This window comes from Eupeodes corollae, chromosome 2 (assembly GCF_945859685.1).
Source record: "Eupeodes corollae chromosome 2, idEupCoro1.1, whole genome shotgun sequence".
NCBI lineage: Eukaryota > Metazoa > Arthropoda > Insecta > Diptera > Syrphidae > Eupeodes > Eupeodes corollae.
The window spans coordinates 66894040-66919066 of record NC_079148.1 but is presented as its reverse complement, the minus strand read 5'-3'; the positions used below and the strand labels follow the sequence as shown (position 1 = coordinate 66919066).

General features: G+C 33.4%; 1 protein-coding gene across 1 annotated transcript; it reads right to left on the bottom strand.

The window, feature by feature from the left end:
• Positions 1 to 1541: 1541 nt before the first annotated feature.
• Positions 1542 to 23481, bottom strand: LOC129943988 (band 7 protein AGAP004871-like). The gene is made up of 6 exons (XM_056053095.1): positions 23340 to 23481; positions 23013 to 23167; positions 2499 to 2649; positions 2065 to 2430; positions 1838 to 2003; positions 1542 to 1776 (listed from the first exon to the last, which is right to left on the bottom strand). Exons 2-6 carry the CDS (start codon positions 23149 to 23151, stop codon positions 1642 to 1644), a joined length of 957 nt encoding a protein of 318 aa, XP_055909070.1. The 5' UTR covers positions 23152 to 23167; positions 23340 to 23481; the 3' UTR covers positions 1542 to 1641.
• Positions 23482 to 25027: the final 1546 nt, after the last annotated feature.

Sequence of the window (25027 nt, the reverse complement as noted above, 5' to 3'; positions counted from 1 at the left end):
AGTTATACTCGACACTAAACTAAACTGGAAACTAAATATTGAAGTACGGGTTAAGGAGGCCTGTGTTGCCTTCTACACCTGCAGCAAAACTTTCGGCAAAAAGTTGGAACTTCAGTCGAAGATGATTTTATGGACGTACACAGCCGTAGTACGTCCAATCTTAACATATGGTTCGATTGTGTGGTGGGCTGCTCTTAGCAAAGCCTATAATATTGATAAGCTAAAGAAGGTTCAGAGAACAGCTTGCGTGCCATGCGTACTTGCCCAACGGACGCTTTAAACGTTATTTTGGATCTTCTACCAATCGACCTTTTTATTAAATACATAGTTTCCTGCAACGCTATTAGGCTGAAGGAATCAAACAGCTGGTTGTCAAAATCTTATGATCACAGCAACACAACAAAATTGATTCCCTCAGATATTATCTCGGTAGACACTGACTACTGCACTCCTACTTTGAACCTTAGTGAGGGTTTTAAAGTTATTTTCCCATCCAGAGAAGATTGGCAGGATGACATTGTGTCGATAGGTTTCGACACAACCATCTTTACTGACGGCTCGAAGATGGAGTGCGGAGTTGGTTCTGGGATCTTTTCTGAGTCCCTAAATGTAGCTCAATCCTTTAGGTTCCTGACTTTGCTAGCGTTTTTCAGGCTGAACTGCTGGCAATAAGGGTGGCATGTAAGATACTTAAACAAAGCCCAAACCAAAACCTAAATGCGGCTATCTTTACAGACAGTCAGGTAGCGCTAATTGGATCTCAGGCTAAGCTGGCTTGAGATCGCCATTTCTACCTGCCTACCATATTATTTTGTTTTTAAATTCAAGAATCAAACATTATTTTCTTTCCTATTTTTAAGTTTTAATAATATATAATCCCGAAAATTGCGTCAGCAGAAAATACGCCACAAAAGCCAGAAAGTTCTTCATATTTAATTCCATTTGAATCTATATTTTCGTAGCGTTCTTCCCATTTATAGAAATGACAACAGCCACAAAATTTAATATTGTTTTTAAAAGGCTAAGTTTTAACACAATTTAGCTCTTAAATAGGGGGTATTTAAAAAATAAATGGAAAATATATTTTAACTAAAGCCCTTAAAATATCTAAGTGTGGTTAAGATATACATTATATTATTTTGATTCTTTTAGCCTCCTTTACAGAACATTATAGAACATTTGGAAACCGTTCACAAAATCTCATCTTTATGTTAAGTCTGTGACTACCCTCCCTCCCATCTTAAACGTCAAACGATTTATATCCGTTGTCACTGGAGGCTACTCGCATTTCGTTAAAGCTTTTAAATTAAACCTGTTCTTTTGACAGTTACCTTTAGATAGTAAAAGTTTTGAAAATTAATTAGCCTCTTGCGAATGCATATGTTATTTTAATTCAAAAGTATTTTGAACTTTTCAGAACTTAGATGCTAACATTTCAAACATAATAATGCAAACATCATTCACAGTGTTCAAAAATAAGAACTTCTAAAATATTTGTGGGTAAAGTAAAATTTCTTGAAAAACTTTTAAATATTATAAAATAGTTTTATTTAATTTTATATTTATCTCTTCATTTTGGTTTATTTAAATATTACAAACTATAACTTTGATTCGTAAAAACAAATTAATATGTACCAGGAACTATGTGCCACATTTTTTAAAAGTACAATTACTGCAATTCGATAGAAACGGTGTCAGTAACTCCATTGGCAGTGGAAAAATAATTGTTGAATTCTTTTCAGCTGAAATACTGCTTAACGTTTGTAAATATCGAAGCTATAAAAAGAAGTTACATATGAGTTTTTTTTTCTTCGAATCCCACTTTGCTATCATTTACCTGTAAGGCAGAAGGACTCTCACAAATAATATCTGATGCTTCTTTAAGTGCTCGTGATGACTTCATTTCACCCTCAGCTGCAATGACCTTAGCTCTAGCTTCACGAGCGGCTTCAGCTTCAGCGGCCATAGCGCGTTGTAAGGCTGTTGGGAGTGAAACGTCTTTTCTGGAATTAATACCAAATTACACATTTTATTTAATGGACAAGAAAATCTTCTTAATCTAACATTTCAACTCTTTCGACTTTAACACCCCATGGATCGGTAGCCTCGTCCAAAGAAACCTGCATCGTGTGTGAAATAGTTTCTCTTTCGGTCAAAAGTTCAGATAAATTTCGCGTTCCCAAGACATTTCGAAGTGTCGTAGCAGCTAGAAGTCTTGTCGAATGACTATAATTCGATACTTGAATGACGGCTTTCAAAGGATCACTTATTCGATAATAGACAACTGCATCAACTGTCACTGTTACGGAATCTTTTGATAGGACTTCTTGGGGTGGTACATCAAAGGAAACAGTACGAAGATCGACCTTACAATAATCATCAACACATGGCAGGACGAAAAATACTCCAGGACCTCGAGCACCACCGCTTCTATAAAAATATATAAAATATTGCTCAAAAATTATTGTACTTAGTTTGCTTATAAGAATATTATAGACCTCAATCGACCCATTCGAAATATCACAGCTCTTTCGAATTCTGAAACCACTTTGAAGCAAACGAAAATTGAAATGGGAAAGGTCAGGAACATGATGATGAGTGATACTATTATAGAAATTGCTTCCACACAGCCAACCTCGTCGTTTTCAGCTGAAAGTAAATAAGTTTAAAAAAGAAAGTATTTTCAGACACTTTGAATTATTGTTTTGTTTAAATTTAACAACTTAAATGTAAAATTGAGCATTTCTCTCTACGTAGGTACATACAATTTAACTATCAAGTTCATTAAGTTTCATTTAGCATATAATGGAAGAAGATGATAGCATAAATATTAACTGTCCTCTCCTTTAACGAGGCCATCTCACATAAGTTTGTGGTATGAACTTTGAATAGTTAATGAAAGACGTGCCATGATTTTTATCAAAAACTAATGCTCGTCAAAGGAAAATGATTGTAATAAAATTTACGCAATGAAATGTAATCAAAATTAAATCTATTTTAAGTGTGAGTGAAAAATCAAGGCATGAATAACATTTTTGGGTTGAGTAAAATATCCCTTGCGACTTTTAAATAATCCTAACCTTTGTTTATTTTTTGGCCTTGTTAAATTTCTAGCATAATTATAGTTTTTTATTACGATATGGTTACAATACACAAAAACAAACACCTTAAGATACAAACATGCAAACTTTTCAATAATGTACGATTACGTTGATATTGAAAATTTAATTAAGTATACAAGAGATGCAGTGTTGTTTTAAATGGAACTTCTATTAATAATTAGATAAAATTACAAAGGAACACCAGAATGCAATTGTAAAATTTAACAGTTTGTCCTATTTCCAAACCATTTCATTTAAAAGTGGAAAACTGACATTTTTGTGAAGGACTTAGGAACAAAACTAGTCTTTTTTTTTAATTTAATTTAATTTATTTAATTCGTTAAAATCTAACTTTAACAATATTTAAAAAAATTCTTATAATCTAATAATATCTAATATCATAATTTACATTAATTACACAATATTGTTGAAAAACATAAGTTTAAATTGTTTACATTTTATATTATCATTTACAGATTCTAAACAAAAATGAAATTCGTTATAAATTGTTATTAACTGATTGAGAGGGCTACATACATCATAGTTTGATCTGCTAAATATTTGAATAATAGGTTGCTGTCGCCTTAAACTTGCACGACTGAAACTGAAATTTAATTTACTTAGAACTGATGGTAATGATATCGAACCATTAATAATTCCAACAATAAAACAAAATTGTAAATACTTTCTGTGGTTAGTCAAAGAAGGGAGGCTGATCAAAGCTAGTCTTTGAGAATAAGGAGAAAATAGATTTTCCCTTGCCCATGGAAGAGGCCGAAGACAGAAACGCAGAAACCTTTTTTGGATCGCTTCAATTCTTGAAACATGTATTGAGTAATAAGGTGACCATACCACACAGCCGTATTCTAAAATTGGTCTAACAAACGAAATAAATAGAAGTTTAAGAACATAAGGATCCCGAAAATCACGACCGAATCTTTTAATGAATCCAAGAACCCTATTGGCTTTTTTAATTATATAACTTAAATGATCATTAAAAGTTAATTTGGGATCTAGAATAATACCTAAGTCAGAAAACATAGAAACTTTACATAACGGACAAGAATCAAACATATAGTCGTACAAAAACGGAATTTTTTTACGTGTAAAACTCATAGTTTTACATTTGTCAACATTTAAAACAAGTCGGTTTTTATTGCACCATTCCCTAAATATTGTTAAGTCTTCTTGTAATAATAAACAGTCAGAGGAGGATTTTATACTTTTGAAAAGCTTAATGTCATCAGCATAAATAAGGACAGACGAGTTTTTTAAGTTTGAAACCAAGTCGTTAATAAATAAAACAAATAAAATAGGACCTAGGTGGCTGCCCTGAGGGACGCCAGAATTGACAACAAATTGAATTGAACTTTCATTACGAAACAAAACAGAATATCGACGATTTTTTAAGTATGAAGAAATCCAATTTATAAAATTGTTGTTAAATCCTAGATGGTATAATTTTAGAATTAGTGTATTGTGACATAACTTGTCAAAGGCTTTACTAAAGTCAGTAAATACGCAATCAACTTGCCCGCGTTTTACAAATACATCTAGACAAAAGGACACGAAGTTAAATAAATTAGTTACAGTGGATCTCTTTTTGACAAAGCCATGCTGGCTATCACAAATAAGAGAACTACAATGAAAAGAAAGAACATTACTCACAATTGACTCAAACAGTTTAGGTATCACAGATAGTTTCACAATGGGCCTATAGTTCATTATTTCATTCTTTGGGCCTTTTTTGTGTATGGGAATAATAAATGAACTTTTCCAGATAACAGGAAAAATTGAACTTTTTAAGGATGCATTGAAGAGAACACATAGCGGATATGACAAATAAGAAGCACATTTTTTTAATATATAAGATGGAACACCATCGGGGCCTGGAGTAAAGCACTCATCGAGTTTTAAAATATGTTGAGCAACTGTGTCTTCACTTATTTCAAAATTAATTGCGTTTAAATGAGTAAAGCTGTCAGAAGAAGAAGAAAAAGAAGAGGAATTATTAAAGTCTGATTCTTCAAATGCAACTTGAATTGATTAGCAAACATGTTTGCAATAATCTTTGGATCATGACAAGTTGACGAATTATTTGACATCGAATTCGGATAGCCACATGTTTTCCTTTTATTATTAACGAAATTCCAGAAACTATCTGGATTAGATTTAATACCATGTTCTATTTTACGAATGTAATCGTCATATAAAATGTTAGAATAATCAGAAAAGAGTTGTTTTAGAATTAAGAAAGTTCTGTAATCATCGTCAGTTCTAGTTATGTTATATTTTACCCAAGCTTTGTTCCTTTTATTTTTTAAGTTTTTAATACGCGTATCAAACCATGGTGGTGCATTTGAAGCAAAACGTGATCTTTTTAAAGGAATAGTTTCGTAAAAGCAGTTAAAAAGAGTTCTATAAAAATTATTACACATATCCTCAATATTACAATTACAAAATAATTGATTCCAATTTACAGTTATTAACATATCAAAAAGATCTACAAAATTACATTTAGAAAAGTCAAATTCAAGTTTGTTGTTATTATTGTTATTGTAAGGAGAAGACATGTTTAAACCTAGTGAAATATCTAATGCAGGATGATGTCGATCTTCGTCTATTAGTTTTACAGTAGCAGGTAAAACAGCAATTTCGTTGTTAATTGTATCGACGAAAAACACTAAGTCAAGAATTTTTTCAAAACGATTTCTCATTCCATTGAATTGACTTAAACCACACGATGACATACCATCTATACATGTTAGTTCATTAAGGCTGGATGCATTTATTGGAACATGGAAGTTGTCGTCATCAATTTTTGTCCAGTTAAGGTTTGGTAGATTAAAGTCACCTACGATCAAAATTTCATCTTCGGGTTCCATAAGTACATAAATATTTTCTATGCAGTCATTAATTTTTTCATAAGCCTCATTGTTTGAACTTGGGGGAATATACGCAGAGATAATAAATAAATGGACAGATTTCAACTTGATTTTGATACATAGAGCTTCGACACCTGTGGCTCGAAAGTCATCTATCAGGTAAATAAATAATATAGAAATCCTTAAAGAAAATATACCGCAATTGCTTTTTAAATTTGGAACCTCCTCATCTGCTCTATACTCAAGAACTTTCAAAATGAATAATACACTGAAGAAATGTACAAGAAATTTAAATGCTCTTCAACTTTAAATTAAAAAGTTCGCCAAGTAGTTCTTATTTTTGAAATGTTTTACAAAAGTGGAAACAACTTGTTGAGAGCTCTATTTTTAAGAACCCGGTCTTGGCTGTCAAACAATTCTTTCTTGCGACGATTTTTTTTATGGTCCCGCGTTAAAAATTTGACCGAAATTTCAAACAACCAATTTCCTGAAAATTTGAGCCTATATAAACGTCACTTTTAGTTTTGCAACATAAAATATAGGTAAACCTTGATATAATTTCTTTTAATTTCTATAGATTCCCGGCATGTCCTTCTACTATCTCGCAGTTTCCATTGCAGTTTATTAATAACTCTCCCCAACGAGATGTTTCGGGCTAGTAAACCGTGTTATTAACTTCCCATAGGAAGTTATTGTAATGGGTCCGATTTGTCACATTGAAAATTTTGACATTTATCAACGTTTCAAGGTCCCTAGAGTCGAAATAAAAGATTTTTAGAAAGATGTACGTTCGTACTTCCGTACGTTCGGGACGTTTTTTTTTCGTCCATACCTTAAGAACTAGAAGAGATATTAAATTCAAAAAATTAATAAATTTTGTTATACATATGTATGTATAACCTCTAGGCACATCTGACCATTGTGTTATATCAGCGAATTGTTCGTGTCAAAACTAAGAGAACCGTTTACCAATACGACAAAGTCAACTGGGACGGTCTCAATAATTACTTCATGATCTTTAACTGGTCACAATGCTTCCTCGATAGTGACGTTGACGCCAGCGCTGATATGATCATAAGTTTGATTCTCCTGGGAATGAGAACTTTAATCCCGAACGCATGGTTTGATGCGAGCTGTAAAGAGGTTATTAGGGCCAAAGAGGTAAGTTTCTGTTGCTATAAAGCCAACCGTACTGAGGAAAGCCGGAAAAATTTCAAACAAGCCAGGAAGGCCTGCAACGCCCATATTCGACGGCCAAATTTTTACACGACCAAAAGTTACGGCAAAAAATTCTAAAATGTCCCAAAGCAAGTACAAATTTTTGGTCGTTTGTAAAACATGAGGAATTTATCCTCTTCATCGGTTCCTACGCTCGTTGTCAATGAAACTCCTTTTGTTAGCTCTTTAGAGAAAGCTAATCTCTTTGCTATTCAGTTCGCCGCCAATTCTAAGCTGTCAGTGAGTGTCATAGCTCCGCCTGTACTTGAGCGAGTTAGTGATTCTATGGGACCAATCTTTTTTCGCACACGTACTGTGGCAAGAGTCATTAGAGATCTAAACACACATAAATCCATTGGTCCGGATGGTATCCCCACTACTGTTCTGAATCTTTCTCATCCTCTAACTACCGACCGATTGCACTTACGTCCCTTCTTTCCAAGGTCATGGAAACGCTGATTAATTATCAGCTCAAGAAATATCTTGAAGATCGAAAGCTTCTTAATGACCGGCAATACGGCTTTCGTAGCAATAGGTCCACTGGTGATCTCATGGTTCATCTCACCGAACAGTGGAACAAATCTTTACATCGTTTTGGAGAAAGTAAGCTTATTGCACTTGATATTTCAAAAGCATTTGATAGGATTTGGTATCAGGCTCTCTTATCGAAAATGCGTGCTTTCGGTTTTTATGAATCCCTGCTTTATTGGATTTGTAATTACCTTTCGGATCGTTCAATACAAGTAGTATTGGATGGATTCAAGTCTGAAAACCATAAAATAAATGCTGGCGTGACCCAGGGCTCTGTTTTATCCCCAACACTCTTTCTCATTTTTATGAATGATCTCCTGTCTCCAACAATTAATCCAATACATTGTTTCGCTGACGTTTCGTTTTCAGACTCATATCCCTCTTCTTCGGACGTGGAATTGCAACGACAAAAAATGATAACCTCATTAAAGTCTGACCTAAACAAAATTGTTCAATGGGGATTAAAAAACCGCGTGGAATTTAATGCTTAGAAAACCCAATACTTTTGGAATGATCACATACGCGAGGTCGCCAAAAATGCCGCAAGATGTTTGGGTTTCCTAAGGCGATCCAAGAAATATTTCACCCCTTCGGATCTGTCTGTTATCTGCAAGACTTACATATGTCCAAAGCTTAAGTATAACTCCCTTCTCCGGGCTGGTGCTCCTGCAACTTACTTAAGCCTCTTGGATAGTATTGAACGTAAAGCATTTAAATTGATAGATGATAATATCACCATAAGTTCATTTACTTCGCTTGAACATCGTCTTAAAGTCTCTTGTCTGACCCTTTTTTTACCGTTATTTTAACGGCTTATACTCTAGTGAAATAGCTAGTTGCATTCCACTCCTTAAACAGTTCAACCGTAATACTCGCGCTTCTAGGAATGCTCATAAGTATACCCTCGAGCCCAACTTCGGTTGTACTGTCAAATACAGAGATTCGTTCTTTAGCCGTACTACGCGAATGTGGAATGCCTTACCACACTCTGTCTTTCCTAGTCATTTCAATATTCAGAAATTCAAAACCAACGTGCACCGACATCACTTTTTAAACCCTCCCTCCTCTTCCTAGGGCTCACACTGTGCCTCTGCATAATAGGGGTAGTAATATCCCCTTGAGTTTGTGTTTATTATAAGAAAAAAACCCAACCCTACAAACTTTTAAGCAAGACAAATCGACAGACGGGATGGGAAGTTATCAGTGTGGGTCGCATCCCAGCCTCTTTTTTTCTTATGACATTATCTCGAAATAGGCTATATCGTCAAAAAATTGTGTGATACAATTTTATTGTTTTTTTTTTTATTTTTACTTACTTAAGGTGGCGCAACAATCCGGGGAGGACCTGGCCCTCAACCAACATGCGTCTCCAGTCAGATCGGTAGCTAGCTAGCTGTCTGCAGTTTCGCACGCCAAGCTGGTTGCTCTTCACCCATCTGCGTGCACCGTCTCTTGGGATTGGATTCGCTCTACATGACCTTGCCATCTAAGTCGTTAGACTTTAATTCTGTTAACTGATGTACAGTTCGACGTTATATCTTCTCCTCCATTCACCATGCATACGGGAGCATCCTAACACGTTCTCATCCTACTTTAACAGGGTCCAGGCCTCAGCGCCATAAATGACAACAAGGATGATGAGTGTCGTATAGATGGTGATTTTAGATGCTCGAAAGAGGACTTTACTAATCAACTGCCTTCTAAGGCCAAAGAAGCAGTGATTTGCAAGAGTTATCTTAGTTTGATTTTAGCGCTGGTCTAAGTTCAGAGCGGTGCCTAGGTAGACAAAGTCCCTAAATACCTCAAAGTTATAGCTGTCCATGGTGTCGTTTTGTCCAAGACGTCATTACCACAGTCCTTTTTTTATTGACATCGTGTACTCCATCTTGGTCTCATTGATCAATAAACCCATCTTCTCTGCTTCCGTCGCAATGCCCAAATACCCTCCACTGAGATCACGCTTTGATCTTCCAATTATGTCAATGTCATCTGCGTATCCGAGCAATTGGAAATACCTTTGGAAGATTATATCTCTTGCCTTGACGGTTGAGTTTTGCACAATTATTTCCAGAACGATATTGAAAATATCGCATGACAATATATCGCCTTGTCTAAAACCTTTTTCGACATCAAATGCATCGGTGAGATCTTTTCCGACCTTGATAGAGCAGCGTAAATACTTCATCGTCATTCTGCACAAACGGATAAGTTTGATGGTATCGATTTTAGGTTCCTGGTTTTTTTCCAAGATCTGCCGTAGTGTGAATATTTGGTCATTTGACTTTATAAACATTCAAAAAATTTGTAATTTCATACGTTTCGTTCAAGTTTTTGCGGATCTCTTATCTACAAAACCAATATTTTTAAAACCTTAAAAACAGCAGATTGACCCTTATATGACATAATTCAGATAATCTACAAAATCATTTGGCTCCTGATCGATAAATATTTCATATTTTCAAACCATATAAATTGAAAAATGTTCAAATTTGCAATACATTCTAAAAATTAAATGTTGTAGTATGTATGGCTCAAGAGGAACAGTGATAATTTTCAATTAATTCTTCTTAAGCATTTGACCAACTTTTTATTTCTTTCTTCCACCCATAAAGTTATTTTCCGTTCTTAATTAGATTTTTTTTATTTGTCATATCAATCAAGGCAAACTATACATTCCTATAGGTGTTATTTAGTTTCTGAATTTATTAAGTTTTATGTTCGAACTTAAGACACGCAAAAATCCAAAACTATCTCTATAAATCTCCTAATCACCCCATAAATCTTCAATCAGTAAAAAAAAAACTAATTTTGCCAAATTTTACGACTTTCAATATGAACGCCAACTAAAAAAAGAAAAGAATGAAATCGAGAATACAGCAAAAATCGACGTTCTTCAGATCAAAAATAAAGTTCAAGTGAATAACAAAATAGTCTATAATGTTTACAAGATCGCACGTTGTTTGTAATTTTATTGGAACATTTTGTAGATCAATAACGATCCGTAAAATGCAAACAATAAAGCAAACTTAATTTCTGTATATAAATTTAGTGTTGTTGTAGTTTTGGCTATAAAAATTATTATTTGAATAATTGAATAATTTCAATTTCAAGAAGATTCAAACATCAAATGGATTGGAAAAAAATTTAAACAATTTGCGATCATGCTGATCGTAATAAATTTAATAGCGTGATGACGCCTAAAATTAGCATTCGAGGTGTGAACAATGGAAAATTAAGTCTAGTATAAATTCATGATTATTATTATTATTTTCTTGAAATTCTTTATTAACTTGAAAGAGGAAATTTAATATATAGTTTCTATAGTTTATCGAGCACTAGGAAAGCAATGCAAGATCGTAGTCTGAGGAGGTTCATATGCGGAACATGAACTAAGGATCATTGACATCTAGTAATTCCTAAGGTAACAATAACATGAAATTTAAATGTAAAATAATTCAAAATTAAATTAATAACAAATTTATTTTATAACATGAACTGAAAGTAAAGTTTTGTGATTTTAGAACGCCAACGAACGCCCTTGTACCAAATTTTACGACCCGCACCTGACTTGTACCAAAGAGGATATTTTTAAAACAAAATTTCTCAAAATATTTGTCTGGTCTGAAATGCCGGACATATATTTAATCTCTCGAAATCGTGCCCATTGTGTTGTTTAATTTTCAACAAGACAAGACCCATAAAATCTCAATAAATCACATCGCAATACTAGTTTTTATTTTATTTTTCGAGATCGTTCATCAAAACTCCATCGTGTGAAAAATTAAATAATAAAATCATTTTTTCCATTGGTTTTTAACAGGAGAGAAAAAACAAAAACAAACTTTAATAAAAGATCAGAAGCGCGATATTCCAACTCAAAAAATGACATGTTTATTCGTCCGATACTGGTGTTTTTGATCTTGACACATTGTTGATTGATTGTGCCCCGGAATTTTTGAACACAATCGAAAATAATACAACGACAACGACGACGATGAGTCTGCATTTTAATCTTTTTTTAAGGTAGTGAAATGTTTTTAATGGATATCTATCTACTAATAGCATTTTAGCTTTTTAAAGATGTAATTTACGAACGGAGGCTGTCCGGTCCGCCGCGCCGCTGCCACCGCGCCGCGCCGGCCGGGTGCGATGTTGAAAATAAAAAGCCGAAGAGAAATATCAATATTTTATTTTTAGATATTTTATGAAAAATTAACTGATAAAATATACGAGGACATTAATTTAGAATGAATTAAGGTGGAACATGGGTGATAAATTGTTTAGTAAAGTTGAAGCGATGGGATTTGTTGTGGCATGTAGCATGTAGCATGTTACATTTTTGATGAGAACTTGTCTTATTTCTGAAGATCGAACAAACTTTTGGCGGACGAAGTTTTTTTCCAGATGTTATTAAACTCAAATGCTGGCATATGTATATTAGTTTTGAATGGAAATATTTCTAAAGTTAAGCTTATTAGAAAGGCAGGGCAGGTTAAGATAACATAAGCGACTTTATTAATGTCAATAATTTCAAATTTTATTAGGCAGAAAGTACAAATAATATTAATATCTCCAAAATTACTCCTTACACAGATTACATGTCCATCATAAGTTGCGTTTTCTATTCTAAAAAAAAGACCTTATTGCTTTTAAAAATTTGACAAGAACCCATTTTACACCTTTAACACAAATCTTTAAAAAAATTATGCAAAAAATAGTTATATAGTTCAGCTTTCAATCGAATGAAAAAGTATGATCAGTTGACATTTTGAAATAAATAGACTTGATTTGATAAGTTTTTTTTTGTTCAAAACAGCTGTCAAACAAGAGAAAAAAATGCTGATCCGTTTTCGAAATATTGAATTTTAAAAAAAAATTTAGAGTTGTTAAAAGTTAAATAAATGAAGAATGACATTTCCGATTATTATCAAATAGTAATAAGAGCTTGTGCAGAAATAAAGCATTGAAATCGGTTAATTAGTTCTTGAGAAAACTTTAAAACAAAACAACGGTTCTATGGGGGTACCCTTTTAAAGCAATTCAATTATTTTTTTTTTGTTAAACATTTCCAAGATAATAATTCATAATTTAGAGAAAATTTAATAAAATTATAATGTTTTTCTTTAGAAAATTCGAATTTTCAATTTTTGACTAAAAGATTTGTATGGGGACTTTTGCTATTTTTGGTCTAAAAAATGAAAAAAAAACGCAAAACTCGAGCTTGCTAAAAACCTTAATTAAAAAATTTAAACTCAATCGACCCAATGATTTGGTGTGTAGGGGCAAAGACAAACTGTCGGAATCTTGGGACCCACTTTTTTCGTATTCTGTATAATTGTAATCTCAGTCTGAGATGAAAGCCATTTTTTTGACAGCCTAACCTTCAATTTTCTTACATATGTCGTCTGAACTTACCCATTATAAATAAAAAAAGGCAAATCTTAATCAGGAGACGGAAATATGCAGAAAAGCATCTCATCCAAGATTTAGAACGAATGGAAAGTATTTAAAAAACTTTTCGGAAACATGTGGAAAAAATTAACTTGGCTGAACTAAAACAGCATAAGATCTCTGAGCTTCTTCTTTAATTGACTATTTTTACCCTAAACATTCTATAGAACACTTTGTGACAGTTTTAACCAAAACTTTAAATCTTCTGTTTTACACGGACCCTTCACTTGCCATTAAGGTTAATGGTGACTTTTAGGTATCAACATAAAACCCAGCCTAAAGCTACGGAGTAGTCGTGTTTTCTTTGACTGGTACTATTCGTCCTTGGTTTTATACTACCTACTTAATAGACCTATAATGGTGCACCTGTGACATTAAAAACTGATTAAATAACCGTGTACCCTTGATTCCTTTATCTTTTTCGGTTTAAAAGTGCCCATTTTTCAGTAAACAAATCTAAATTCAATCAATAGAAAACCAAGCAAATTTAATTTAACCTCATGCTTAGGTGTGACCAAGTTTATAAGCAATGGAAGCGTTATTGCTGTAACAAACTTCACAATCGTTACCGCTCACTGGGTAACAGAGTTGTAATGGAAATACGTAGGGCAAAAACCCGAGTTTTTTCTACCCGTTTAAATGTTTCTGGAGACGGCAAAAGGATGTGGAGAAACTTACGATGTGTTGGTATCGGAAAATCTAAAGACAGTAACAGTGTAGACGTAGATTTGGCAGTTTGTATCCTTTCAACAAACCATTAGTGGAACTGAAGATCCTTTAGTAGAATCTTATAGCGATTCCACTCAGTCTTCTTCTACCTTCCTAACACACATTTTTAACACAGTACTTATAACAGGAGTGGAAAGAACTCAGTGGAAAGTATTTCCTATTCCAAAAAAATCGAAAATGGATGATTTCAAGCCTATATTTATTCTACCGTTCTTATCAAAAGCCTTAGAGAAAAACATGGAATAGCAAATAAGCCAGTATATGCGACAAAGGAACATTTTAACACCCACACAATCAGGCTTTCGGAAGAACCACAGCTACATTACAGCTGTTATAAATGTTACAGAAGGTGTACGACATTGTATAGATAAAGATGGGGTTACATTTCTAGTCCTACTGGATTTCTCGAAGGCTTTTGATACTGTTGATCACAATACCTTATGTAGTAAGCTCCTAAATAATTTCAACTTTTCCCCATACGCTGTAAGGTTGATTTCATCCTATTTGAGAAATAAGCTTAAGTGAGTGGAGTTCCTCAGGGTTCAATCTTGGGACCTTAAATGTTTTCATTGTACATTACTGAACTCCCATTAATTATTAGGCAATATTCTATACATTTGTTTTGTACGTCGACGACAGTCAGCTTTATGTTAGCTGCCCTTTGGGTCTAATCTAGCACACTGTTAGCAGTACAAACCATGATTTGGCAGAAATATCACGTTGAAAATGGACTCCTTTTAAACCCCAACCCAATCGAAATGTTTGATAATTTCTAGAAAAACACTGGACTTCCCATAGGAAGTTATTGTAATGGTCCGATTTGAAAAACTGAAAATTTTGACATTTCTCGACGTTTCAAGGTCCCTAGAGTCGAAATAAAAGATTTTTACCTGTGTGTGCGTGTGTAGTGTACGTACGTTCGTACATCCGTACGTCCGTACGTTCGCAACGTTTTTTCGTCGTCCATAGCTCAAGAACCAGAAGAGATATCGGTTTTGAATAAATTTTGTCATATAATAAGGCAGAAAGATGCAGGAAGGGTTTTCAAGAAAATTGCGTGGGTGGTTTTTCCACTATAGCAGTTTGAAAAAAAGGTGAAAATTTTGGTTAACCCTAAATATCTTACGAACCAAAAACGCTAGAGTCTTGAATTAAATTTTATATAATATATTGTAATCCATTTAACGTTTTTTTTTTATAAATCAAAAAAACTGAAAAAAAAAAATTTGTCACCTCCAAAATTTTACGACTAAAATATGATTTCATCTCCAAAACAATTTTGTGCAACGAAGAATAATGTTTTTGACATCTGATAAACTTTTATTAAAAATCGAATTGACAGTTTTTTTTTATAAAAAATAAAAATCTAAAAAATAATTTACTCAAAGTTGGTAAAAATTGAATATCGATTCAAATATCTTTTCAAAAGCTTGAAATTTAGGCTTCAAACTTATTTTATCTTAAAATAAATAATGTTTTCAACAATCTGAAAAATGTTGAGAAAAATCTAATTGACAGTTTTTTTACAAAAAATATAAACCTAAAAAAAAATTAATAAAAGTTGGTAAAAATTTATTTTCGACTCAAATATCTTTTCAAAACTTTGTGATATTGGCTTTTTTTCTTTTTCCCTAGTTGTGGCTGCAAACCATCGGCAAAGTTGAGGGCAACCATGGTCTCATCAGCCACAGTTGTACCTAGCCTTTATTTTGAAAAAGCAACAAAAGCAGGTGATCGAATTCGAGGACGAGTTCTTTCGACAAGGTCGAAAATGCCGGCGGAAGAGCCGAAGAAGTATGCGGTCAGGCGGACCCTACTTAAACAACAAAAACAACAACAACAATAACAACATATCTGGGTTTTTAACGCCGCGTTTTTAAAGTCGTTTAAGTTCATGTTTGGTACGAAATTCACACCTCGAACCTCGAGCGATTTTAATAGTAATATGAAAATGCTTAGTTTAGACTTCTTCTCGATTTTTGTTTTTCTTTGAACTTTTTCGAGAAATAAGAATAGTTGGGAAGGGGTCTGAACTCGCCATTATATTTCGGCAAGTTTTGGAAACTCATCCAACATCTTGTCGAAACCGTGATTGTGTGTGTGAACGTAAAGTTTCGCTGAGAGTCAACAACGGTGGCTTTCCTGATGAGCGTAAAGCTTCCAGGAAACCGCGATACCGTGACCGACAATCACGAAAATGTGTGCAGTAGGAAGATAAGGAAAAGTTCGAGGAATTTGTAAAGGAAAAGGAAAAATCGAGGAGAAGGAAAAAGATCAGGAAATCGAAGAAATTAAAAAGAAAATTGGAGATTCGAGGATAGAGGATCGAGGTGTTAGGATTTCAAGAGGAAGGAAATAGAAAAAAAAGATAAGTAGCTTTTTCTTGTTTTGTTCTTTGTTCTTTTATTCGGTACGCGTCCGGTGTTAAAATCCCATTTTCCTTTGATATTTGAATTTATTTCCTTGTTTAATTTAAATTTCAATTTTATTGTAATTTCTTAAAGTTTTATTTGGAAAACATTTTGGGTTTTAGTCCAGGGATCTTCAATCCCACGGTTTCCCAAAGAAATAAATTTTTAAAGTCAAACGTTTGTTATTTTAACCACAAAGAGTTTTGGAATTTTCTTTTTCGGTTTAAAAAAAAAAATTCTGGCGCCCATTTCTATTGCAACGTACGTAAATCGATCAATATTGTTATAATTTATATAAAAACAAATTCTTCCAAAAGAACCCAGCCCAGCTGAGCAGTCGCGGTTACAGCTTCGTCAACGAGCTGTATTGTTGCACTTTTTTTGTTCTCTCCTTTGTGTCGCGTTCATACTCATTTGAGTGCAGATTCGTCGCTACGCAGCCGCCGTCGTCGATTTTGTTTTGTGTGGTAATAACTAATTTCAAATAATTATTACTAATAATAAGAGTAAAAAAAAGTGTAACACTTTCAAAAAAATACTGTTATCAACATTCAGTAACATTTTGAAAAAAAAAACGAATTGACAGTTTTTGTACAAAAAATTAAAAACCTAAAAAGAAATCAACAAAAGTTAGTAAAAATTGATTTTCGACTTAAATATCTTTTCAAAAATTTGAAGTATTGGCTTCAAACTTATTTTATTTCACAGAAAATATTGTTTTCGATTTTCAGTAATTTTTATACAAAAATCCAACAGTCCGTTTTTTCATAAAATATAAAATCTACAAAAAATAGTACGAAAATTTGGTAGGCAAACTTTTAAGCAATACAAATGACAGACGGGATGGGAAGTTATCAGTGTGGGTCGCATCCCAGCCTCTTTTTTATTTTTCATTTTGAATTCGCACACATTGAAGGTGTTATTACATACCTTAATTTTAATACGTTTGTAAGTTATTAAACGTAGTGCGAAAAATGGAAAAATTTAAGAGGATATACCTAACAGTATGTCCGAAATTTTGTTCAAGGGTTAACTGATGAACAGGACTGAAGGTGCGAGTATAACTGCTGAATTTAAATGGGGAGGGGTACCATTAAATGGAACTGGAAAGTTAGACAAATCATTGTCTTTAAAAATATAGGTTTAACAAAAAAAAACGGTATAAACGGTTTAAGAGATGTAAATGTTTCAGTTATAGTTCTGTAGCCTATCATTCGAAGCTTCTTTTTTAATTCGAGCACCTGTCCAAATATGTTAGTTTTATTCAATTTTTTGTAAATTACATCCAGATCAGAGGGGTTGAAAAATTGTCATTAGCAATCGTAGCAGCATGTGATGAATATGTGATCTTTCCACGAAAGGGGTTCTGTGATCCACATACCGAGTACTGAAAATTAATAAGTTTAGTTGATGACTTATGGGTTATGTTTTAATGACAAGAGACATCAATAAATTTGTGCAATCATCTTACTTTCTCCAAAGCCATGTAGATTTGTTAAACCATCAGATCCCCGGAGAACCTATTTACAAAACCCTCATTGCCGACTATTAAGAATCTTTAGAACTTGAAGATATTTCTTAAGGAGATAAATAATCAGCGTTTTCATGACCTTTAATTATTAAAGAAGTCAAATTTTGTTTACTTATAAAGTGAAAGGCTTGAAATCTTCATTTCATATTCTTAAATATGCTTCTTTCGTCGGACAAACGTGGTTCAATTGGTTTAAATACATCTTGTAACTTGTAACGCTGAAAAAGAAAATTGTTAATATGTGTGGATTTATAAATCGTCGACTATATCCACCATCAGTCCGACGCGATCGGTGGACGCATTGAAATAATACATCCCTCTGCAAATCTTTTCATTTTATTCATTCATTCATTTTTATTTATACGCATATTTTAGGATTTTTTAAATACCTTCAACTTATGGACCTTACATCAACATTGTTTTGTTACACTGTAAATGTGTCTAAATTTCTACAACTTTATTTTTTGTTCATAAACAAACAATTTCTAAACTTCTAATTTATTTATTTAACAACAAGTGTTTTGATGGGCAATTTCAAACGAAAAATCTGCAAAATTAGAAAAGGTGAATTGAATATTTACATTTCATCGCGTGTTTGCTTAGAGGAGATGCACTTTGTATATTTACACAATAAATGATATCCAAATAAATTATTGTTTACATTGTGGCGAGACTCGAGAGTCTTTTGCTAAATCTAGAGCATTTTATGTATGTTTCTTTTCTGCACAACGATTTTTAACCTGAAGAATTTTTTTAAAGCAAAACATTCTTGAATTAAATTCCTCAACGAAAATATCACAGGAACATTCCTTCTTTATATAATTCAAGATGCAGAAAGTTTTTTGCACATTCTTTGATAATGATTGATGAAATAATTAATCATAAAGAATTTGAGAAATGTCATATTTGTTGATCCTGAACAAAACTTTAAACATTGTATTGAATAGAATATCTCATTATTTGCCCATTTTGCTAAAAAAAAAGTAGAATAAACGAAATAAATACTTAGCCCCGGTGCACACAAGCGTCATTTTGATGCGCAGTGATGCTAAGGCACCGGATTTGCGTGTTACACCCGCATGTTTCTGCGGGATCGCTGCCTCACCGCGAAGGAGATTCCGTCTTTCTATACATTTTTTTTATTGAGCAGTGCACACTTGCGGGATTTTTATTTTTAAATGAAATAGAAAAGTATGGAGTTTTGGCCATTCTCATATGTGTATTCTGAGATTCCATTTTTTGGTGAAACTTTAACTTCTAACTCATCAAAAGGCTTACACTTGAAAATAGTTAAAAAAAACCTTTCAGGATTTGCTTTTATATTTTCAAATTATGTTTAAAATCTCCCTTTTGTAAGCCGATGTGCCACAAAAGGATATTACCAATACCTTCGATACCTTTTAGAAACGTTATTTTTATTTGCATGGTAAGAGAACCGTTTTACCCGTTTTCTTCCACTAAATAAATGCCGTTGGGCAGACGGCAAGGCCACGCCCATAACCTTTTATTAAATAAAATTTGAATTGTAAATTTTGTAAACTTTATTATTGAAAAAAAAAAATAAAATCTAAATCTAATGTAAATCTTAAGTAAGTAAATAAAATAAATTAGGTGACGCAACAGTCCGTTTGAGAACTAGGGCCTGGTGACTGACAACTCTCAACCATTCCTGTGTGCGAGTACTGTTGTCAGGGATGGAAAGGAACCTACAGTTTAAAGCTGAATCCGAACGGAAAATTTGAGAAAGCACTTTTTATGACAAGAATTACTGTTGGAGAATTTGTCAATTCCTCGCAAGGGATAGTACCTGTGAAAAAAAAACTTTAGGTGGCATAGGCAGGGATCGAACCCAAGACCTCTCGCATCATGCCACGGGTTCCATGTCACTGCTGCAAGTCACATGCGAACAGCGGACTGATTCCTGTGAGAAAAAACCACAACTGTGCACTGAAATATTGCGGAACTGTAGCGTCAGTGTGCGTCAAAGTGACGCTTCTTCGTCCCGGGCTTAATATGCAGTCCACTGTATTTTTGTATTTGAAGGTAAATTAAGACCAAATTAACAAGTTTTTCACATGTCATTAATATAGAATTTGGAAATGACCTTAAGTTGTTAAAACAATATCATCTACAAATATAATCCTCTGACAAGCGAATGAGTTTTGTGTAGTATTGAAAACGTTACTTGTTCCGTTTCTAAGTTAACAAAGATTTACTGACGCTAACAAAAATTATTAAATTAAATAGTAATGAGGATCTGCTTTCAGTTAAATATACAAATTTGTGATCAGCCTATGTTTTGACGCAAGTATAGAGTTGACCTGATAGTAAGCAAGATTTTTCTTTTTTTTAATTTTGTTTGGTAGTTGATTATTCTTTGATAGAAATTGAAATAAAAAGTTATAAAACACAATTTAATATGGTACTTTTAAAATGTTACCAGTTTTGATCATCTAAATTTCAAAAGGAAATGTAATTTTAACTGAAAACGTAAAGAAAAACTGGAACATTCAGATGACATTAGGATCTTGAGAGAAGTTGATCGAAAAAAGTTAGTCAATGGTTAGGTTCTGAAACAAAAAGCGAGAAACAGATTAAAACAGCAAAAGCATTTTCCTTACGACATACAGTGTTTATTATAAGTTGGCAGTGCTGATTTCAATTTGTTTCAAAAATGTTTACTATTTCAAAAATGTTTACTATTCCAAAAGATTTAAACTTGTTTTGGGGGCACCTGCCCAGATATGCGAATTATATTCAAGCTTTGGACGGATAAAAGCTTTGTAGATTATAGCCAGATCAGAAGGGGTAAAAAGTTTCTTGCATCTTCGGAGATATCCTAAGCACCTGGCAGCATTTTTGGCGATATCGAATATGTGATTATTCGATAAGAGGTGATCTGTGATATTCACACCGAGTACTGAAAGTTGATTAGTTTCCTGGATGCAAGTGCCGCTCATGGATAGTGGCATCGGGGGTGGGTTACGATTTAACGACAGGAGACAGCATTGAGTTTTCGAGGCATTAAATTCTACACGGTTTTTGATTCCCCATTGGACAATGCTGTCAAGATCAGAATTTAATTAGCTTATCATACGCTGCCGTTTAAATTCCACATCCGAAGGACAAGGATGTGAATCTAGAAACGAATATGAAAAGCTGAGGGTACTGTCGTCGGCGAAACAGTTGAATGGATTAGAAGTGACAGACAAAAGATCGTTTATGAATATAAGGAAGAGAGTCGGAGACAAAACGGAGCCCTGGGGTACACCAGCATTTATTTTATGAATTTCAGACTTGAAACCATCCAATACAACTTGTATTGAACGGTTATAAAGGTTATTTCTAATCCAACGAAGAAGAGATTCATCCATACCAAAAACACGCATTTTCGATAAGAGAGCGTGGTGCCAAACTCTATCAAATACTTTTGAAATATCAAGTGCAATAATCTTACTTTCTCCAAAACGATGTAAAGATTTGTTCCACTGTTTAGTGAGATAGACCATGAGATCACCTATTGCTACGAAAGCCATGGGTCATTAAGAAGCTTCCGTTCTTCAAGATATTTCTTAAGCTGAAAATTAATCAGCGTTTCCATGACCTTAGAAAGAAGGGACGTAAGTGCAATTGAACGATAGTTTGAGGGAGAGGAGGATTGGCCTTTTTAAGGGACAAATGCAGTTTTCCATCCACTCGGGAAGGGACCTGTAGAATAGGAAAGATGGAAAAGTTAACGCAGTGGTTTTGCCAGCGATGAAGAACACCTCTTCAGAACAATAGGGGGAATACTATCCGGGCCAGCGGATTTGTGTATGTCAAGGTCTTTCAGTACTCTTTCGACTGCACGAGTGCGAAAGAAGATTCGTCCCATAGAATCATTTACGCTCTCAAGAACAGGAGGACTCATGACACTATCCGGTAGCGTCGAATTAACCGCAAAATGTGCTGCAAGCAAATTGGCTATATCAATCGAGCTTACATAGGGAGTGTCATTGTGGACGAGCGTTGGAACCAAGGATGACGTGGTGTTTTTACAAATGACCAGAAATTTTTACTACCTTTGGGAGATTGTAGTATTTTTTGCCTTAATTTCTGATCATGCAAAAATTTGGTTCGTCGAATATGACCATTACAGGTCTTTCTAGCTTGTTTAAACTTATTCCTGTTTTCCTCAGTCGGGTTGGCTTTATAACAACGGAAACTTACATCTCTGAACCTTATAACCTCTTTACAGCTCGAATCAAACCATCAGTTCTCTTTGGGTTTGATAGATTTCACCCTTTTCAGGATAAAATTTCTCATTCCACAAAGAATTAAATTTGTTACTATTTCTGCGCTGGAATCCACGTCACCATCGAGGAAACATAGTGACCAGTTAAAGTTCCTGAAGAATTCATTGAGACCCTCCCAGTTGGCTTTCTCATATTGCCAAACGGTTCTCATAGGAGTTTTTTCTTTAACTGAGTTTTTTTGACATGAGAATTTTGCAGATACGATACAATGGTCTGATGTGCCTAAAGGCGGTAAAACACTAATTGTGTATTTATTAGGGTCAGAGGTAAGAAACAAGTCTAGGGTGTTGGCGCATTGACTGCAACGTCAGGGATTCGAGTTTAAAAAGTTAAATAAATTAAAATTTAATAATTTAAAAAACAGATTGTCAAAGTTGTAATTTCGGAAATGTAAGACATGAATTTGAAATACAAAAATATGTACATTGTGAAATATTCTACAAAGAAAAACAAAATAAATTTGAAATTTAAAACAAATCGGTCTTTGAAATTCGAGCCCCATTTACATCAAGCTACTTAAAGACTTTGAAATCCTAAATTTCATTTAGAAGTCAACAGTCATAGAATTTTCTATGCTTGATTTTTACAACAAATTTTAATTAACAGGTTCCTAAATAAATGTATCTAAGAATGTTAACTTTGAAAACTAACCAATGAAAAAAATTAACTTTTTTCATAAACTATTTAACAACATAAAAGTATTAAGGCACTCTAAGGAATTGTTTAAATTATTGACGAAAGTCCTTTTGGCAGTAACCTTTTTCATAAAAACTTAGAATAAATTCTACGCATCTTGATTTTGAAAATCCATAATAAATGATACTCTAAGCCTATTATTTCACTTCCAAAAAATAACTCACAAGTCTTCAGCCCCTGATAAACTTGATGTACATGATGCTGTACTGGAGGCGGTGGTACAGGTATGGCTTGAATAGTTCTATCCGTATACATATTTATGTGCGCAGGTGGTCTTGGGGTCCTCGGAGAATTCGCAGCCATTTTTAATCACAAAAAACTGTAATATGATTTTTATGTTTTAAAAAACCAAATCACTATTAATAAACATATAGGGATTTTCGGATATTTTAAAATTTCCAATCTACAAACAAAGAAATTTAAGTAGTCACAATGATGAAGTAAAATATCGGTTCAACTTCCGTTTTAATATTCAAAATTGCTTAAGGTACCTTCGATTTTATTTTCTAAACACACAAATTTTACAAGGATATTTCAATACTTTGTATGTATATATCGTCTTAATACTCCGACGGTACCCGTTCAACTGAATATCCACCGAATTCAAATTTTCCGATACACCATCATCATCAGTTCCTGATTTATACGCGTGGCATGTAAACTAAATTTTCCAGCAGTGAAATATACCTCAATCTTTTATTCTTTTTTTTTTGGTTTTTGATGTTAAGAAAATCCCATATTCCAATCTACTCTGGAGAACTACATAATCATCATATTGTTTTTGAAATGTATTTTTAGGTTGGGATTTGCATACGATGATGATCGTTTTTTCTTTTTCAAAAATACAACACAGAGTGAATGAAAACGATCGGCGCGAGCGACAAAACAACGAAGCATGATGATGGTCCGTTCTGAAGGTAATACTGTTGTGGTGTTGTAAGAGAAACCATAAATGTTCTATAGGGCGGTAAAGTTTGATATTTCGGAATCGGAATGATCAGTTGGTATTGTAGGAAGAAATTGTGTGATTAGGTTGGGAATCATGGTTTTTGTGTTTGATTTGAGAACAATTAAGTGGTGATTCTCATCGGCTTTGTTGATCTTTTTGATGATTAAATGAAAACAATTTTCATTTGATTTTTCCCAACGTTTCGACGGTGATTGCCGTCTTCTTCAGGGGATGTCTTTATTCACATAAATGATAAGAGTGTTTATTAAATACATACGAATATTATGTAAAGCTTTCAAGTATGACTTACATTGATTTAAATATTACAAAAACATTAAAACAAAAAATAATTTAAACAATTAAAACAATTAAAATTTAAAGCGCTTCCGACTTTGAAGACTTGTCACTGTTAAATGTAAACTGTTGAATTGTTTTTGTCTGAAACTAAGGAACAGTAAACGGCGGATATGTTTTGAGTGTCTTGTTTGCGGTTCATATTATTTTTGTTATTTATTATGTGAAGTGTTTCTAATGTATAGCGTTTGGATGTATGTTTCTCCGTTGCAAGAATTTGGACTCCTTCAAAGTCTGGTTGATGTCCTGTTTCGATGGTGTGGCATGCTAGTGCTGTCTTTTCCGGGTTTTTTTGGCGAATGTCTGATTTATGGTTAGCCATTCTTTGTCGAAGGAGTTGTTTAGTTGTGCCAATGTAGCAGAGATTGCATCATGGTTTTTGTTTATAAATTCAACAAATTAAATAAACAAATGTGAGTTGATTTAAACAAAAATTTAAAATAAAACTAAAATATTCCTTACACACTTTTTTGTTTTATGGAAAGATATTTGGACAATATTTATGAACCTGCGTATATAAAATATTAATGTTCATTATATGAATAAGAAGATTTATTTTGGGTTAATTTAAAATCAGTGGTCGTGGTTAGGTTTGGATAAGGACTTGATGGTTTTCATTATTCCGTTTTTAAACATAAAGAACTTATTTGAAAATTGAAATTTCAGCTTTGCAAGAAATATTATCATCGATATTAAAGTCTTAGAACTCATATTTGTCGCTGTAAGTAATAGTGCAATTAATAGTTCATTTTTGTTTATTATATTTTATCGCTAAATAAACTATAAACATAAAATGTATGGTACTGGAATAAGGTAAGAACAGAATCTTGTTTAAAAACAAAAAAAACTTAATTTAATCTTAAGCGAACAACGAAA

What these genes read in the sequence shown, in the direction of transcription:
- LOC129943988 (XM_056053095.1), bottom strand. Translation starts at nt 23,151, where the DNA reads ATGGCTGCGAATTCTCCGAGGACCCCAAGACCACCTGCGCACATAAAT. An exon ending in TTTCGAATGGGTCGATTGAG is followed by an intron (nt 2,431 to 2,498) that starts GTCTATAATATT and finishes ATATTTTTATAG; the next exon opens with AAGCGGTGGTGCTCGAGGTC. An exon ending in AAAGTCGAAAGAGTTGAAAT is followed by an intron (nt 2,004 to 2,064) that starts GTTAGATTAAGA and finishes TATTAATTCCAG; the next exon opens with AAAAGACGTTTCACTCCCAA.